The sequence below is a fragment of the Oncorhynchus mykiss genome, chromosome 5 (genome assembly GCF_057628025.1).
Source record: "Oncorhynchus mykiss isolate SJ-2025 chromosome 5, ASM5762802v1, whole genome shotgun sequence".
Taxonomy (NCBI): domain Eukaryota; kingdom Metazoa; phylum Chordata; class Actinopteri; order Salmoniformes; family Salmonidae; genus Oncorhynchus; species Oncorhynchus mykiss.
This window is the reverse complement of record NC_143026.1, coordinates 38,276,723-38,294,737: the sequence shown is the minus strand read 5'-3', so window position 1 is coordinate 38,294,737 and position 18,015 is coordinate 38,276,723. Positions and strand designations below refer to the sequence as shown.

Genomic DNA, 18,015 nt, shown 5'->3' with positions numbered 1-18,015 from the left:
TGCATGTGGTTTACTTGTTGTTGACAGTGTATGCAATCATAGCTTAATGAATATCGCTTTGGGGAAAGTTGGTTTTGAAACCAAACTCTGTGTGTACTGTTGGTGTCTGTATATTCAATACTATGTGTTTCTGTGTGTCTACAGCTGTAGTGGAGGCATGTGTGCTCCATGGGCTGAAGAGGCGAGCAGCGGGCCTCCTTTGCAGTAATAAGGTAGCAGCACTCTTCATGAAGGTGGGGAAGAGCTTCACCCCGGCGGAGGAACTCTGTCAGAAGGTCCAGGAACTAGAGCAGCTCATCGAGACCAAGTAAGACATTGATCTTGACTAGTCATTACTCCTAAGCCCCCCCCCCCCCCCCCCCCCCACACACACACACACACCAATATGCCATAAATGAATACAAAATGTGTATCAAACACTTCTCTCTGTATTCTCCAGCAGACAGGCTCAACTAAATAATGGCAGTGTTCAGAAGCAACCCGGATTGACCAACCTCCCCCCTCAGGGCTTGAGGAACCTGTGGATCCGCACTGCTCTCATGGAGAAGCTTCTGGACAAGATTGTCATGTACCTAGTGGAGAACAGCAGGTTACCAATCAATCAACAGATCAGATTCCAGCTGAAAGTCTGACATTGTGTTTGATCTTACAAATACCAACAGTCGTAGCTGCTCAATATGTATACTACAGATGTCCGATCTTAATTTGATCACTCTTTTGTCACATTTTTTCCCCCTGCGCATCAGGAAATTTCAAATGGGGCTTGTGATTTACATACATTCACTGAAAATCCACAGTTCTCTTTATCTCCATGTGGGAACAGTCCAGTCATTTCAGGGCAGTGCCAGCCATCAAAATCATTCTCCCTCTCTCACTCGCTCAAACTAAAAGCACCAGACACGCCTCCCGGGTGGCGCAGTGGTCTAAGGCACTGCATCGCAGTGCTAGCTGTGCCACCAGAGATTCTGGGTTCGAGCCCAGGCTCTGCCGCGACCAGGATGCCCATGGGGCGTCGTCCGGTTTAGGGAGGGTTTGGCCGGCAGGGATATCCTTGTCTCATCGCGCACTAGCGACTCCTGTGGCGAGCCGGGCGCAGTGCATGCTGGTGTACAGTGTTTCCTCTGACATATTGGTGCGACTGGCTTCCGGGTTGAATGGGCATTGTGTCAAGAAGCAGTTGGGTTGGGTTGTGTTTTGGAGGACGCATGGCTCTCGACCTTCGCCTCTCCCTAGTCCGTACGGGAGTTGCAGCGAATAAATGTCCTATTGTTACTGTAGACCTATAGGTCCTATTACTGCAACATTCAAATGTACATACGTTTATGTGAAATGCAGCCATACACATCAACAACTGCCATTTTATATAGCTTAACACAAGATAGATATTGGTCTATGACACGGTGTCAAGTGTATCTGAAATGCAGCCCTACAGTAGGCTACACCTACATTATAGCCTACTGTAGCCTATAAAAACTAATACACCTAAACTATAGCCTACTGTAGCCTATCAAAATTACAGTGCCTTGCGAAAGTATTCAGCCCCCTTGAACTTTGCGACCTTTTGCCACATTTCAGGCTTCAAACATAAAGATATAAAATTTTATTTTTTTGTGAAGAATCAACAACAAGTGGGACACAATCATGAAGTGGAACAACATTTATTGGATATTTCAAACTTTTTTAACAAATCAAAAACTGAAAAATTGGGTGTGCAAAATTATTCAGCCCCCTTAAGTTAATACTTTGTAGCGCCACCTTTTGCTGCGATTACAGCTGTAAGTCGCTTGGGGTATGTCTCTATCAGTTTTGCACATCGAGAGACTGACATTTTTTCCCATTCCTCCTTGCAAAACAGCTCGAGCTCTGAGGTTGGATGGAGAGCATTTGTGAACAGCAGTTTTCAGTTCTTTCCACAGATTCTCGATTGGATTCAGGTCTGGACTTTGACTTGGCCATTCTAACACCTGGATATGTTTATTTTTGAACCATTCCATTGTAGATTTTGCTTTATGTTTTGGATCATTGTCTTGTTGGAAGACAAATCTCCGTCCCAGTCTCAGGTCTTTTGCAGACTCCATCAGGTTGTCTTCCAGAATGGTCCTGTATTTGGCTCCATCCGTCTTCCCATCAATTATAACCATCTTCCCTGTCCCTGCTGAAGAAAAGCAGGCCCAAACCATGATGCTGCCACCACCATGTTTGACAGTGGGGATGGTGTGTTCAGCTGTGTTGCTTTTACGCCAAACATAACGTTTTGCATTGTTGCCAAAAAGTTCAATTTTGGTTTCATCTGACCAGAGCACCTTCTTCCACATGTTTGGTGTGTCTCCCAGGTGGCTTGTGGCAAACTTTAAACAACACTTTTTATGGATATCTTTAAGAAATGGCTTTCTTCTTGCCACTCTTCCATAAAGGCCAGATTTGTGCAATATACGACTGATTGTTGTCCTATGGACAGAGTCTCCCACCTCAGCTGTAGATCTCTGCAGTTCATCCAGAGTGATCATGGGCCTCTTGGCTGCATCTCTGATCAGTCTTCTCCTTGTATGAGCTGAAAGTTTAGAGGGACGGCCAGGTCTTGGTAGATTTGCAGTGGTCTGATACTCCTTCCATTTCAATATTATCGCTTGCACAGTGCTCCTTGGGATGATTAAAGCTTGGGAAATCTTTTTGTATCCAAATCCGGCTTTAAACTTCTTCACAACAGTAATATATATTCTTCACATCCAATAATATATCATTCTAACAACAACAACAACACTATCATCAGCTGTCGTCTTACATAAGAGGAACCACAGATAACTCCGGTATACAGGTTTGGATAGATTTTAGCCATGCTTTTGACCAGCATGTGAGGCAATATCTCATATGTGAGAAGATCATAGCATTCATATACAGTGAGGGAAAAAAAGTACTTGATCCCCTGCTGATTTTGTATGTTTGCCCACTGTCAAAGAAATGATCAGTCTATAATTGTAATGGTAGGTTTATTTGAACAGTGAGAGAAAGAATAACAACAAAAAAATCCAGAAAAACTCATGTCAAAAATGTTATAAATTGATTTGCATTTTAATGAGGGAAATAAGTATTTGACCCCCTCTCAATCAGAAAGATTTTTGGCTCCCAGGTGTCTTTTATACAGGTAACGAGCTGAGATTAGGTGTTGTGGTCAGATGAGACCAAAATGGAGCTCTTTGGCATCAACTCAACTCGCCGTGTTTGGAGTAGGAGGAAGGCTGCCTATGACCCCAAGAACACCATCCCCACCGTCAAACATGGAGGTGGAAACACTATGCTTTGGGGGTGTTTTTCTGCTAAGGGGACAGGACAACTTCACCGCATCAAAGGGACGATGGACGGAGCCATGTACCATCAAATCTTGGGTGAGAACCTCCTTCCCTCAGACAGGGCATTGAAAATGGGTCATGGATGGGTATTCCAGCATGACCATGACCCAAAACACAAGGCCAAGGCAACAAAGGAATGGCTCAAGAAGAAGCACATTAAGGTCCTGGAGTGGCCTAGCCAGTCTCCAGACCTTAATCCCATAGAAAATCTGTGGAGGGAGCTGAAGGTTCGAGTTGCCCAACGTCAGCCTCAAAACCTTAATGACTTGGAGAAGATCTGCAAAGAGGAGTTGGGACAAAATCCCTCCTGAGATGTGTGCAAACCTGGTGGCCAACTGCAAGAAACATCTGACCTCTGTGATTGCCAACAAGGGTTTTGCCACCAAGTACTAAGTCGTGTTTTGCAGAGGAGTCAAATACTTATTTTCCTCATTCAAATGCAAATTAATTTATAACATTTTTGACATGCGTTTTTCTGGATTTTTTGTTGTTGTTATTCTGTCTCTCACTGTTCAAATAGACCTACCATTAAAATTATAGACTGATAATTTCTTTGTCAGTGGGCAAATGTACAAAATCAGCAGGAGACCAAATACTTTTTTCCCTCACTGTATGTATGTATGTAGGTACGTATATCTATGTATGAGAATAGAAAATGTACACTACCGTTCAAAAGTTTGGGGTCACTTTGAAATGTCCTTGTTTTCCATGAAAACATACATTAAATGAGTTGCAAAAGGAATAGGAAATATAGTCAAGACGCTGACAAGGTTATAAATAATGATTTTGTAATTGAAATAATAATTGTGTCCTTCAAACTTTGCTTTCGTCAAAGAATCCTCCATTTGCTGCAATTACAGCCTTGCAGACCTTTGGCATTCTTGTTGTCAATTGGTTGAGGTAATCTGAAGAGATTTCACCCCTTGCTTCCTGAAGCACCTCCCACAAGTTGGATGGCTTGATGGGCACTTCTACGTACCATACGGTCAAGCTGCTCCCACAACAGCTCAATAGCGTTGAGATCCGTGACTGTGCTGGCCACTCCATTATAGACAGAATACCAGCTGACTACTTCTTCCCTAAAAAGTTATTGCATAGTTTGGAGCTGTGTTTTGAGTCATTGTCCTGTTATAGGAGGAAATTGGTCCCAATTAAGTGCTGTCCCGGGGTATGGCATGGCGTTGCAAAAATGGAGTGATAGCCTTCCTTCTTCAAGATCCCTTTTACCCTGTACAAATCTCCCACTTTACCACCACCAAAGCACCCCCAGACCATCACGTTGCCTCCACCATGCTTTACAGATGGCGTCAAGTACTCCTCTTGCTCACTTGTGCACCGGGGCCTCCCACTCCTCTTTCTCTTCTGGTTAGAGCCAGTTTGCGCTGTTCTGTGAAGGGAGTAGTACATAGCATTGTACAAGATCTTCAGTTTCTTGGCAATTTCTTGCATGAAATAGCCTTCATTTCTCAGAACAAGAATAGACTGACGAGTTTCAGAAAAAAGGTCTTTGTTTCTGGCCATTTTGAGCCTGTAATCGAACCCACAAATGCTGATGCTCCAGATACTCAACCAGTCTAAAGAAGGCCAGTTTTATTGCTTCTTTAATCAGGACAACAGTTTTCATCTGTGCTAACATAATTGCAAAAGGATTTTCAAATGATCAATTAGCCTTTTAAAATTATAAACTTTGATTAGCTAACACAACCTGCCATTGGAACACAGAAGTGATGGTTGCTGATAATGGGCCTCTTTACGCCTATGTGGATATTTCATAAAGAATCTGCCGTTTCCAGCTACAATAGTCATTTACAACACTAACAATGTCTATACTGTATTTCTGATCAATTTGATGTTATTTTAATGGACAAGAAATGTGCTTTTCTATCAAAAACAAGGACATTTCTAAGTGACCTCAAACGTTTGAGCGGTAGTGTATATATATATGTATGTATGAGAATGGATACGTGTGTGTGTGTGTTTCACACACACATACATATATGAATGCTATGATCTTCTCATATATATATACACCCACATGTATTCTCTGGGTTCCTACATTTTTACATTCTGAGTCACTCTTTCATCCACCATTGCACTCCATTGCGTAGGATACCTCACTATTCTCAATTTCATTGCGTCTTTACATATGATATTATAAGCCTATGTGTGCAATTAGTTTTGATAGGCTACAGTAGGCTGTGGTTAAGGTGTAGCCTACTGTAGGGCAGCATTATGACTTGCCTTGAACATATAATAAAACAGTTGATAAAAAAAAATATTTTACCTAACAAAAAATATATCTACCTCTACAAATATGTCAATTTATTATAATCCACATAAGAATTCACACGAGATGCGCTGTAGCCTGCACATAGCCTACATAGACTACTTGAACTGGGGCACAGTGGACCTCCAGTCTAAGGTACAATGTGGGTACAGTACTGCATTATATTCCAGGTGCCCCCTGGCGCCATTCTAAATATGTCTTCAGATATTCAAATCCTCCTGCTGCAAGATTATTTTCCTGCTGCAATTAAACGGGTCAAATTAAGATCTGACATCTGTACTTATAGTCGCTTTTCAGTGAACATGCAGCAATGGTGGTTCTTGCGCCATTTTGAGGAAACATGATTTTCTCTTTTCCAGTACGTTCTATGACAGTGAGGCCATTCTAATGGATCCTGTGGATGGACCAATCCTTGCCTCTCTGTTAGGTATTGATGGAACCTCTTCTTATGGCCTCTCTTGCCAGGATGTGGCCGGACAGATCTCTGATAAGATAAGAAATAGCACACTGAATGGCACATTACAGTGAATGTGACTCCCTCTGAGATAGTCTGTAGGTTAACATGACATTGGAGACTAGTGATTTACAGTGGAAATTGCCTTATTCCAGATAAGGCCATAATTCTGTGGTTTTGAAGATAAATATACTGGTAACTAACTCCAAATTGACTTTGTACTCACCCTTATAATGGACAAGTGCATTTACCTTCTACTGTGAGGGTAACATTGACATTGCTGGTAACACTAACTTTCACTCTGGATGATGATGGTTCAGTACAGTGCTTTAGAAGTTAGAAATAGTGACTACACCTTTCTACATGAAAACTGTTGTGGATCTCAGTGTTGTCTTGCCCTTATGCCTTGCAGTCGGCCCCTGTGCTCTGGAGTACACTAAGGTGAAGACAGCCGACCACTTCTGGACAGACCCCTCTGCTGATGAGCTCGTCCAGAGACACCGCATCCACAGTGGCCACTGTCGCCAGGACTCCCCCTCCAGGCGACCTGCCCTGGTCAGTGTGTGGATTATGTGTTTAAACGAATGATGTGTGTGTATAATATATGATGCATAAAAAATGGTCCAATGTTCTCGAATTCAATGATATTTTCTAATAGATCCAGAAGAGGCAGTCCAGTGGCAGTATGGAGGACAGGCCCATCCTGTGGGCTCGGGACTACGTTGAGTCCCTCCATCAGAACAACAGGGCTACACTGCTGTTTGGCAAGAACAACGTCCTGGTGCAGCCGGTGTGTGCGTGTGTGCGTGTGTGTGTGTGTGTGTGTGTGTGTGTGTGTCTCTGCGTGTTAAAGGACTTGGCATTGCTTTTCATCACTGTTTAAACGGCAAGGAACGCTTTGTACAAATCTCCTGTCTTGGTCTACAGAGGGATGACATGGAGGCTATCCCAGGGTACCTGTCTCTCCACCAGACTGCAGATCTCATGACCCTAAAATGGACCCCCAACCAGCTCATGAATGGCACTGTGGCAGATGACACTGAAAAAAGGTAATGTAATATCAAATCACAGTAAAGAAACCTATTCTGACACTCATAGGTGTCTACAAAGGACATTTTATATACAAAGGCCAATTTATATAATTGGATATTGTTTAAATCTCAGCAATTTCTCATATTGATTTTCCCAGTGTTTACTGGGACTTTGCCATGACTATTCGCCTGGAGGAGATTGTTTATCTGCACTGCCATCAGCAAGGTACAGGAGGAACCTATTTTAATTATGTAGGCATATACAGTGCCTTGCGAAAGTATTCGGCCCCCTTGAACTTTGCGACCTTTTGCCACATTTCAGGCTTCAAACATAAAGATATAAAACTGTATTTTTTTGTGAAGAATCAACAACAAGTGGGACACAATCATGAAGTGGAACGACATTTATTGGATATTTCAAACTTTTTTAACAAATCAAAAACTGAAAAATTGGGCGTGCAAAATTATTCAGCCCCTTTACTTTCAGTGCAGCAAACTCTCTCCAGAAGTTCAGTGAGGATCTCTGAATGATCCAATGTTGACCTAAATAACTAATGATGTAATCAAGTCTCCGTATAAATGCACCTGCACTGTGATAGTCTCAGAGGTCCGTTAAAAGCGCAGAGCAAGGAAGAACAAGGAACACACCAGGCAGGTCCGAGATACTGTTGTGAAGAAGTTTAAAGCCGGACTTGGATACAAAAAGATTTCCCAAGCTTTAAACATCCCAAGGAGCACTGTGCAAGCGATAATATTGAAATGGAAGGAGTATCAGACCACTGCAAATCTACCAAGACCTGGCCGTCCCTCTAAACTTTCAGCTCATACAAGAAGAATACTGATCAGAGATGCAGCCAAGAGGCCCATGATCACTCTGGATGAACTGCAGAGATCTACAGCTGAGGTGGGAGACTCTGTCCATAGGACAACAATCAGTCGTATATTGCACAAATCTGGCCTTTATGGAAGAGTGGCAAGAAGAAAGCCATTTCTTAAAGATATCCATAAAAAGTGTTGTTTAAAGTTTGCCACAAGCCACCTGGGAGACACACCAAACATGTGGAAGAAGGTGCTCTGGTCAGATGAAACCAAAATTGAACTTTTTGGCAACAATGCAAAACGTTATGTTTGGCGTAAAAGCAACACAGCTGAACACACCATCCCCACTGTCAAACATGGTGGTGGCAGCATCATGGTTTGGGCCTGCTTTTCTTCAGCAGGGACAGTGAAGATGGTTAAAATTGATGGGAAGATGGATGGAGCCAAATACAGGACCATTCTGGAAGAAAACCTGATGGAGTCTGCAAAAGACCTGAGACTGGGACGGAGATTTGTCTTCCAACAAGACAATGATCCAAAACATAAAGCAAGATCTACAATGGAATGGTTCAAAAATAAACATATCCAGGTGTTAGAATGGCCAAGTCAGATTCCAATCGAGAATCTGTGGAAAGAACTGAAAACTGCTGTTCACAAATGCTCTCCATCCAACCTCACTGAGCTTGAGCTGTTTTGCAAGGAGGAATGGGAAAAAATGTCAGTCTCTCGATGTGCAAAACTGATAGAGACATACCCCAAGCGACTTACAGCTGTAATCGCAGCAAAAGGTGGCGCTACAAAGTATTAACTTAAGGGGGCTGAATAATTTTGCACGCCCAATTTTTCAGTTTTTGATTTGTTAAAAAAGTTTGAAATATCCAATAAATGTTGTTCCACTTCATGATTGTGTCCCACTTGTTGTTGATTCTTCACAAAAAATACAGTTTTATATATTTATGTTTGAAGCCTGAAATGTAGCAAAAGGTTGCAAAGTTCAAGGGGGCCGAATACTTTCGCAAGGCACTGTATCTTTGTATCCATGTGTTTGTGTGTGTCTTCTTGACCTTGTGATCACGGTTTTTCCCAGTGGACAGTGGTGGAACAGTGGTTCTGGTGAGTCAGGATGGGATCCAGAGGCCTCCGCTGCGGTTCCCCCGGGGAGGACACTTGCTCCAGTTCCTGACCTGCCTGGAGACAGGCCTGCTGCCACACGGACAACTCGACCCCCCTCTGTGGTCCCAGAGGGGAAAGGTCAGCATGGAACATAGAAATGTCCTAACATGCACCAGATATAACCCTCACATTTGGAATTCATGACAATGATTCAGATCTCAATTAATGTTTACTGTAGCTATTATGTCCACATCCACTAAACCAATTGAAATGTTTCTTGTAGCATTAGAAACAACTAATCTATAGCAGAGTGGATGTTGTTGGACTGAGGGTAACTCTGATCTCTGTGTTAGTACTGTACACTGCTGCCATAGGGAAACTTTTACACTGACACTGTAATTTCATTGATCTTATCCACCAATTTAGCCTCTAAGTAGATAATATCAACCCTGACCTGCCAAAGCAAAGGGAACCCCATGAGGAAGTTTTTAGAGGGGTTGTGATGATAAAAGTGGTAATCGTAGTAGAGCTGAGACTATAATTTACAGGCTGCTGTAGAATATAGCATTGTTAAGGTGGTGGTATATTACCCTGTGGAGCAGTGAAAGACTACAACCTAGGAGTGGCACAGAGAGTCTAGGAGTGAGTGGGGTCTTAATACGTCCTCAAATCAACATGAAGGAAAGTTGCAGACCAAAGACAAGGACCCCCAAAAAATTATACAAATGTAATTTTCCTACTACTGTACCACTGGCTTTGCTGTTAACTACTTTATTGAGGGAAAGTGTACTTGTTACGATTGTGACATGTTGTTGTCTCACCTAGCTATCTTAAGATGAGTGCACTAACTGTACGTCATTCTGGATAAGACTGCTAAATTACTAAAAATTGTTTGTTTTTTTAACAGAAAAGGAAAAGATGACCAACTTGAGATTGGCTGGATCATTAGTTAATTATATCTAGCCTAGTCTTGCATCACAATTCAATGATAGGGATCTGAGTTTTAGGGTATCAACTTTAATCACTCTTGCGAATCATCATAATAACAACATGTTAATGTCTTATACTGAGTGCACTACCTTCCTTTGCCCACAGGGAAAGGTTTTCCCTAAGTTGCGGAAGAGGAGTCCGCAGGGGTCTGTGGAGTCTGTGTCGGATAAAGAGGAGGACGAGGCCACTGACTATGTCTTCCGGATCCTGCTCCCTGGTACTCCGTCAGACTTTGGTATTTCACTTGTGATCTCCTTATTCTATGTCGATTTTCTGTTGCAATTTGTACATAATATACTTTTTCATGATTTATTTTTCTCTCACCATTCGTTTTGTTGACCATTGCCCTTCCCTCAGCCCCTCTCTGTCCAGCCCCTGTGCCTGTAGCCCTGTGAACACCTTACATTGGTTACCCTGGATTTGAGACCATGCATGGGCATGAAGTTGTCTTTGTCACACCTCTATCTTCTGGCTTGGTTTGTCAATGTTTCCATGTTTAAAAAAAAACATATACACTACCGGTCAAAAGTTTAAGAACACCTACTCATTCAAGGGTTTTTCTGTATTTTTACTATTGTCTACAATGTAGAATAATAGTGAAGACATCAAAACTATGAAATAACACATATGGAATCATGTAGTAACCAAAAACGTATATTTTATATTTTAGATTATTCAAATAGCCACCCTTTGCCTTGATGACAGCTTTGCACACTCTTGACATTCTCTCAATCAGCTTCATGGAATTTCAATTAACAGGTGTCTTCTTAAAAGTACATTTGTGGAATTTCTTTCCTTCTTAATGCGTTTGAGCCAATCAGTTGTGTTGTGACAAGGTAGGGGGGTATACAGAAGATAGCTTATTTGGTAAAAGACCAAGTCCATATTATGGCAAGAACAGCTCAAATAAGCAAAGAGAAACGACAGTCCATCATTACTTTAAGACATGAAGGTCAGTCAATCTCAACATTTCAAGAACTTTGAACGTTTCTTCAAGCGCTATGATGAAACTGCCTCTCATGAGGACCGCCACAGGAAAGGAAGACCCAAAGTTAACTCTGCCACAGAGGATAAGTTCATTAGAGTTACCAGCCTCAGAAATTGCAGCCCAAATAAATGCTTCACAGAGTTCAAGTAACAGACACATCTCAACATCAACTGTTCAGAGCGTGAATCAGGCCTTCATGGTCGAATTGCTGCAAAGAAACCACTACTAAAGGACATCAATAAGAAGAAGAGAATTACTTGGGCAATAGACATTAGATTGGTGGAAATCTGTCCTTTGGTCTGATGAGTCAAAATGTGAGATTTTTGGTTCCAACCACAATGTCTTTGTGAGACGCAGAGTAGGTGATCAGATGATGTCCGCATGTGTGGTTCCCACCGTGAAGCATGGAGAAGGTGGTGTGATGGTGACACTGTCTGTGATTTTATTTAGAATTCAAGGCACACCTAACCAGCATGGCTACCACAGCATTCTGCAGCGATACACCATCCCATCTTGTTTGCGCTTAGTGGGTCTATAATTTGTTTTTCAACAGGACAATGACCCAACAAACCTCCAGGCTGCATAAGGGCTATTTGGCCAAGGAGAGTGATGGAGTTCTGCATCAGATGACCTGGCCTCCCACAATCCCCTGACCTCAACCAAATTGAGATGGTTTGGGATGAGTCGGACCTCCAGAATAAAGGAAAAGTTGCCAACAAGTGCTCAGCATATGTGGGAACTCCTTCAAGACTGTTGGTTAAGCATTCAGGGGTGAAGCTGGTTGAGAGAATGCCAATAGTGTGCAAAGCTGTCATCAAGGCAAAGGGTGGCTATTTGAATAATCTCAAATATAAATATATTTTGATTTGTTTAACACTTTTTTGGTTACTACATGATTCCATATGTGTTATTTCATAGTTTTGATATCTTCACTATTATTCTACAATGTAGAAAATAGTAAAAATTAAGAAACCTTTGAATGAGTAAGTGTTGTGAAACTATTGACCGGTAGTGTATATTATTAAAGAAAGTCACCCAAATCCTCCATCAGTTCTAGATGATCATGTTGCTAATGACAATGATGACGATGATCCTGCTGATGATACCATTGATCCTGTTTGGTGTCCAGTGGCTCCAGAGCTGATGGACCAGGCGGTGAACATGTGGCACCCCACCCCCAGGAAGTCCTCCTGTTTCTCCTGCTCTCAGAACGGATCCCCTGTTGGCTCACTATCCAATGGCTGCAACCAGGACAGGGCTCCCCTGAAACTCCTCTGTGACACCATGAAGTACCAGATCATTTCCCGTGCTTTCTATGGCTGTGAGTACATGCATCATGAATTCCTTTAGGAAAGACTGATTCAAATGCTATAGTCTTCGTGTTATGGCTGGATTGATAACCATGCGTGTTTCTTAACTTCATTGAAGGGCTTGCCTACTGCCGTCACCTGTCCACCGTTCGTATCCATCTCTCTGCCCTGGTCAACCCTACCATCATTGACCCTAACGTGCCTCATGATGCCCGGGGAGGGCTGACTGTGGATGTCTGGAGCAGCTTCCTCCAGGACTGCTCTGTAAGATCTACTGTACAATCTGCTCTAAACATACTGTACACAACCTGCAGTGACTGTGCATAACAGGTCACAGCTTGAATGTATCTGCATTCACCAACATCAACATTCCACTGCAACCGATGATCGTACTGAACTTGTATGTTTCTGTATTGAGTCAATATGTAATCACGTTCACAACGTTTTCTCAGGCGTATGATGAGCATGAGCTTCTGCGGATGGTGTACTATGGTGGTGTGGCCCCTACAATACGCAAGGAGGTCTGGCCATTCCTGCTGGGACACTACCACTTCGATATGACCCAGAAACGTAGGCTGGAGGTGAGTACTGTTATATTGTCATGAGGTAAAACTACTAACTCTGGAATCCAAGTTGGGAGGTGGGTCATGTGTAATACCATTACATACCAGTGACCCTGTGTGTTCATCTGTGTGTGTGTAGGTGGATAAGCAGGTGCGGGCCTACTATGAGCAGACTATGAAGGAGTGGCTGGGCTGTGAGGCCATTGTCAAGCAGAGGGAGGGGGAGAAGCATGCTGAAGCCATAGCCAAGTGCAATTCTGTGGAAAGACCAGGACCAGTGCAGCGAGACTCCACCATCAGCACTGATGTAAGGGGGTCCTACCTGTCCCATTTGATGAGGGTAATACATGATAGAGTTAGTGACTCGTTGGTATATGGTTAACATACTGTACTAACATATGATTCTTCATGGTGTTCTCTTCCTGGATGGCATTTGACCCCATATCCTACACCAGTCCTCACAGAGCACCAGTTCAGAGAAACAGATTGCCCAGAGTGACTCCAGCAGTAGCACACAGGTACAGGAGGCTTTCTTTCTGGGGCATAATACGTCACCACATAACATTATAGTTTCCCTTAATACTGAATACTTGTGAAGTTGTGCCTTACAATAGTAGGGAGACTTTATAATGCTGGGTATTCACTGTCTGTTGTCCGGTGTTGTAGGCATTTGGGTCTGTGGAGGAGGTGGATCCGATAAAATCCGAGATGAAGCCAGAGGAAGGCAAAGAGGTGTCCAAAATTCCATTGAAAGACTGCCCAGATGTGGCCAACCGAAATGTTACCTCAGAATCTGGAGACCCACCCCAAAAAATCTCTGTTGGCTCAGGTCTTCCAGAACAGCCCCAAAGCACAAACAACAACAGCCCTGCAACAAAACTTCCTGCAACTGATTTAACTGTCAAAACAGTTGCCACTCAGCCATCACCAGAGCCATCAGAGCCCCAGGGAGCTGCATTTAGGCCAGTGGCAGAGACCCAAACTGGGTCAAAGCTAACCGAGGATCTCCCTGTCTCAAGATCAGCAGAGGAACCAAAGGTCATGATAACAGTTGATGACAAGGCAGGGGAGGAGCATCCTAAGGCTCCAACACAAGAGTCCAAAGCCCCAGAGAGTAAAGAGGTTGAATGCTCTGAATTGGTAGAAATCATACAAATCCCAGAGAGGGTTAAAGAAAGGGGTTCTGACAAAGAAGACGTGAAGTCCTTAGGAAATATTGAAACGGTAAACAAAGTTGCAGGAAATGAGTTGTCTGAAGTTTCCAACACAAAAGACCCAAAGCTGCCTGTGAGAGCTGCGTACGCAACTGAGAATACTGATATTCTCAAACTAGAAATGGAGGTTTCTAATGTATATATTCCAGCTCCACCACTAGGCGAGGCCACAGTTAATAAAACACAAGAGAGCAAAGCCTCCGTGTCAGAACCATCCTGTGCCACAGAGCCATCTTTAACAGAAGGAAACAAAGCTACAACAATAGCAGTGGAGGCTGGTATTGCTGAAAAAGAGGACCCAAACTTCTCTGACATTGAAGAAATCACAGAATCTGAATTACAAAAAATTAAAACCCCTCAAACCAGCGAAGCTTGTGTTTGTGAGAAAGACATGGGTAGTACTGAAGAAAAGGTTTCAGAAATAACCGAAACCAAAACATTAGACACTGTGGAGGCCAGTGTCCCTGAGAAAAGCAATACCAAAGCTGCAGAAATGACAGTTGCCATAGATTCAGAGAAACATGCACCTTGCATGCCAGTACTGAAGCCACCTCAGCTAGAGGCCAGGGCCAGTGTTACAGTGACAGCCCACTCTATGCATTCTCCTGATACACTAGATTCTGATGACTCGCCCTCTGCCTTAGAGATGGAGGACATTCCCACGGCCTGGGCAAGACCCTTGTCCGGCCTGATGGCTCCCCCTGCTGCCCCCTTCTTGGCCCTGGGGAGAGTTGTTTCAGGGGAACCTGTCCTGCATGCAAGCTCCAACACCAGTCTTGATGGAACTGAGCCAACCCTGTCTGAGGAGGAGCCTGAGATGGAGAGTCTCTACCCCCAGTCTGACTTTCTGGTTGTGACAGATGAACTCAAACCTGAGGTTTCACCAGTGGTAGTGTCCCCTGCAGGGACTACCTACTCTGTAAGTACTCCAAATGAGTTACCTGTGTGCACTGTAATGCATGTTGCAGATTTTAGGGCTTGATTGGCTAAGAGTTGGTTCAACATACAATACACTTATCCCACCAGACATGCCACCAGGGGTCTTTTCAGTCCCCAAATCCTGAATAAATTCAAGAAAACGTACAGTATTATATAGAGCCCTTATTGCATGGAACTTCCTTCCATCTCATATTGCTCAAATAAACAGCAAACCTGGTTTAAAAAAACAGATAAAGCAACATCATGCGGCACAACGCCGCTCCCCTATTTGACCTAGATAGTTTGTATGCATTGATATGTAGGCTACGTGTGCCTTTTTATAAAATGTATGTAGTTCTGTCCTTCAGCTGTTCTTTTCTATTGATGCTCTGCATTATGTAATTTTGTATTATGTTTCATGTTTTGTGTGGACCCCAGGAAGTGTAGCTGCTGCTTTTGCAACAGCTAATGGGGATCCTAATAAAATACCCAACTACAAACAGAGCTGTCACAATGCTGGAATGAATCATGAAACAGTAGCCATTTGAACATGAACCGCTTTAACTAACCTTAGTCCCTTTTGTCACTCTGTGCAGCAAGAGCAGCTGGACTTGTACTTGCTCAACCTGCATCGCATTGATAAGGACGTGAGACGCTGTGACAGAACCTACTGGTACTTCACCCCTGCTAACCTGGAGAAACTACGCAACATAATGTGCAGTTATGTGTGGCAGCATCTGGAGATTGGCTATGTCCAGGGCATGTGTGATCTGCTGGCTCCTTTACTGGTCATTCTGGATGACGGTCAGTCTGCATGAGTAATAGCTCTCCTTGAACTGCATTATTCACAGCCTAGAGTAAGATAAGATTAATCATTTGCTGTTGATGTGTGTCTCAGAGGTCATGGCTTTCAGCTGCTTCTCTGAGTTGATGAAGAGGATGAATCAGAACTTCCCCCATGGAGGGGCCATGGACTCACACTTTGCCAACATGCGCTCCCTCATCCAGGTACCATACACGTGCATGTACATACTCAATCACACATGCACATTATTATAAGTACAGTGATATTACATTGTAGTAAAAGATAGGCACTTGCCATTTTTTTCCCCCACTAGATCCTTGATTCAGAGCTCTTTGAACTGATGCAGATGAATGGAGACTACACTCACTTCTACTTCTGCTACCGCTGGTTCCTGCTAGACTTCAAAAGAGGTACTGGCATCTGCATGGGCGTGTTTGACCGCATACACTATCTGTATGGTGATGAAATCAAACAGGAAGGGGGGATTTCACATTGGAACCTGAGGAAATAGTTCATGCTGATGATGTTAAAACTTACATTAATCGTGTTCAAGGTATACAATATGAAGGATAGGATAAATCTGTATAGATTTTGGAAAATGTCATTGCCAATGTTTTTATTTCATTAACATAACTCTTCTGCAGGCAGGTCACATCTGACAGTCCTACTCAGTAAAATAACCTGATGTGTCATTCTTCCTCCAGAGATGTTGTATGATGATGTGTTCTCCGTGTGGGAAAGCATCTGGGCGGCTACATATACCTCCTCCACTCATTTTGTCCTCTTCATCGCTCTGGCACTGGTGGAGATATACCGAGACATCATCCTGGAGAACAACATGGACTTCACTGACATCATCAAGTTCTTCAACGGTGAGGCTAAACGATGACGTTAGATGTTGTTATGCAATAGAATATTTGATCATTCAGTTATTTCATTCATTTCATTGTCACTGAGTGTTTGCTTGCTAAATGTATGATCTGAAGGTACCAACTGCCTTTACTGTGCTTGCTGACAAAGGCAAAAAGCCTAGCTACCTCCATAGACTACACTCATATGTAAATCAGCACAAGCAGCTAGGCTCGAGTGACACGGTGTGTTTTTGATTTGATTTCCCTCTTCAGAAATGGCTGAGCATCACAACATCCCGCAGGTCCTAACGATGGCTCGAGACTTGGTCCTCAAAGTGCAGACTCTCATAGAAAACAAGTGATCCAGCATGTGTCTTTTCCTCCCCTTTCACCCAGTGTCCAAAATTGTGAAAATTGTGAGAAAGTCACATAAAATTAATGTATTCTGAAAATCGTAACCTGTATTTGTATGAAAGCTAAACCAACAATTGACAAAAGCAGACATAGTGGTCAGTATTTTAAAATCACGCTTCTCAATCATTATTTTTATTCCTGAAATCGTCAGGTGAACCATACTGAAGCTGTTGTCACACTACAATATTTGCACAATGCAGTATTTCTGTCTGTCCCTAAAAGCACTTTCCTATGTTCAGGTAATTAACATTATAATCAATAAGTTTATGAAAAAATGTAATTGTTCACTTGGTGAATGTACCATTTTAAAAACAAAAACTCTTTGCATATTGCTTCAGAATGTTTTTGTATTTGTTTTGCCTTAAATTTAGCTATCTTGTGCAGGGATATTCTCAATATGATAACCAAATGAGATCTTGTTTGTACATTTCCTTCATACACTTCCTATCAGTTAGAACCATTCACAGAGTAAAGGTGCAGCCAAAAAGCTTGCACCTCTCCAACATCACAGGAACACTTGCTGAAACCCCTGGCTGTATCTCAAACATATTGTCCCCCATGTATTCCAGTGTTTTTGTAAATCTGTTAAATCTGTCTTATCTTCTCCTTATCGGCTAAATGTCTGCGTGTATTGCTGTTGTACTGTAATGGTAACTGTACAATTATTTGAAACACACATAGGCTAATATTCAAAAGTATCTGTGAGTATAACAATGTAGCTATACTGTGTAATATCAGATATGTACACACACGTAGGCCACTGTACATGTGATTTGTTGCTTGACGACAATAGATAAATATACCGACAAACATATGAGAAAAATACTCTTATTTTTTCAATGTATTCTTGAATTGTTTATTGTTGTTATTACTTTGCTGTGTATTAAACAATCAGTATATTTTGGATTCAA

At 42.6% G+C, this 18,015-nt stretch overlaps 1 protein-coding gene across 2 annotated transcripts in view; it reads left to right on the top strand.

Moving 5' to 3' along the window:
• Positions 1-18,015, top strand: part of sgsm1b (small G protein signaling modulator 1b) — a 22,403-nt gene extending 4,388 nt beyond the window's left edge. Inside the window, exons 4-23 of one of the 2 annotated variants that reach the window (XM_021602729.3) lie at positions 145-307; positions 440-589; positions 5,994-6,061; positions 6,501-6,643; positions 6,747-6,878; positions 7,016-7,137; positions 7,278-7,345; positions 9,026-9,189; positions 10,147-10,276; positions 12,159-12,350; positions 12,458-12,603; positions 12,792-12,920; positions 13,042-13,209; positions 13,358-13,420; positions 13,569-15,035; positions 15,631-15,838; positions 15,933-16,042; positions 16,153-16,249; positions 16,544-16,711; positions 16,964-18,015. In XM_021602729.3, the coding sequence (XP_021458404.3) occupies positions 145-307; positions 440-589; positions 5,994-6,061; positions 6,501-6,643; positions 6,747-6,878; positions 7,016-7,137; positions 7,278-7,345; positions 9,026-9,189; positions 10,147-10,276; positions 12,159-12,350; positions 12,458-12,603; positions 12,792-12,920; positions 13,042-13,209; positions 13,358-13,420; positions 13,569-15,035; positions 15,631-15,838; positions 15,933-16,042; positions 16,153-16,249; positions 16,544-16,711; positions 16,964-17,052 (3,977 nt within the window). In that variant the 3' untranslated portion in view covers positions 17,053-18,015. Of the gene's footprint in view, positions 1-144; positions 308-439; positions 590-5,993; positions 6,062-6,500; positions 6,644-6,746; positions 6,879-7,015; positions 7,138-7,277; positions 7,346-9,025; positions 9,190-10,146; positions 10,277-10,398; positions 10,518-12,158; positions 12,351-12,457; positions 12,604-12,791; positions 12,921-13,041; positions 13,210-13,357; positions 13,421-13,568; positions 15,036-15,630; positions 15,839-15,932; positions 16,043-16,152; positions 16,250-16,543; positions 16,712-16,963 lie in introns of those variants that run through there. The other variant, XM_090236609.1, reaches the window with a different exon arrangement.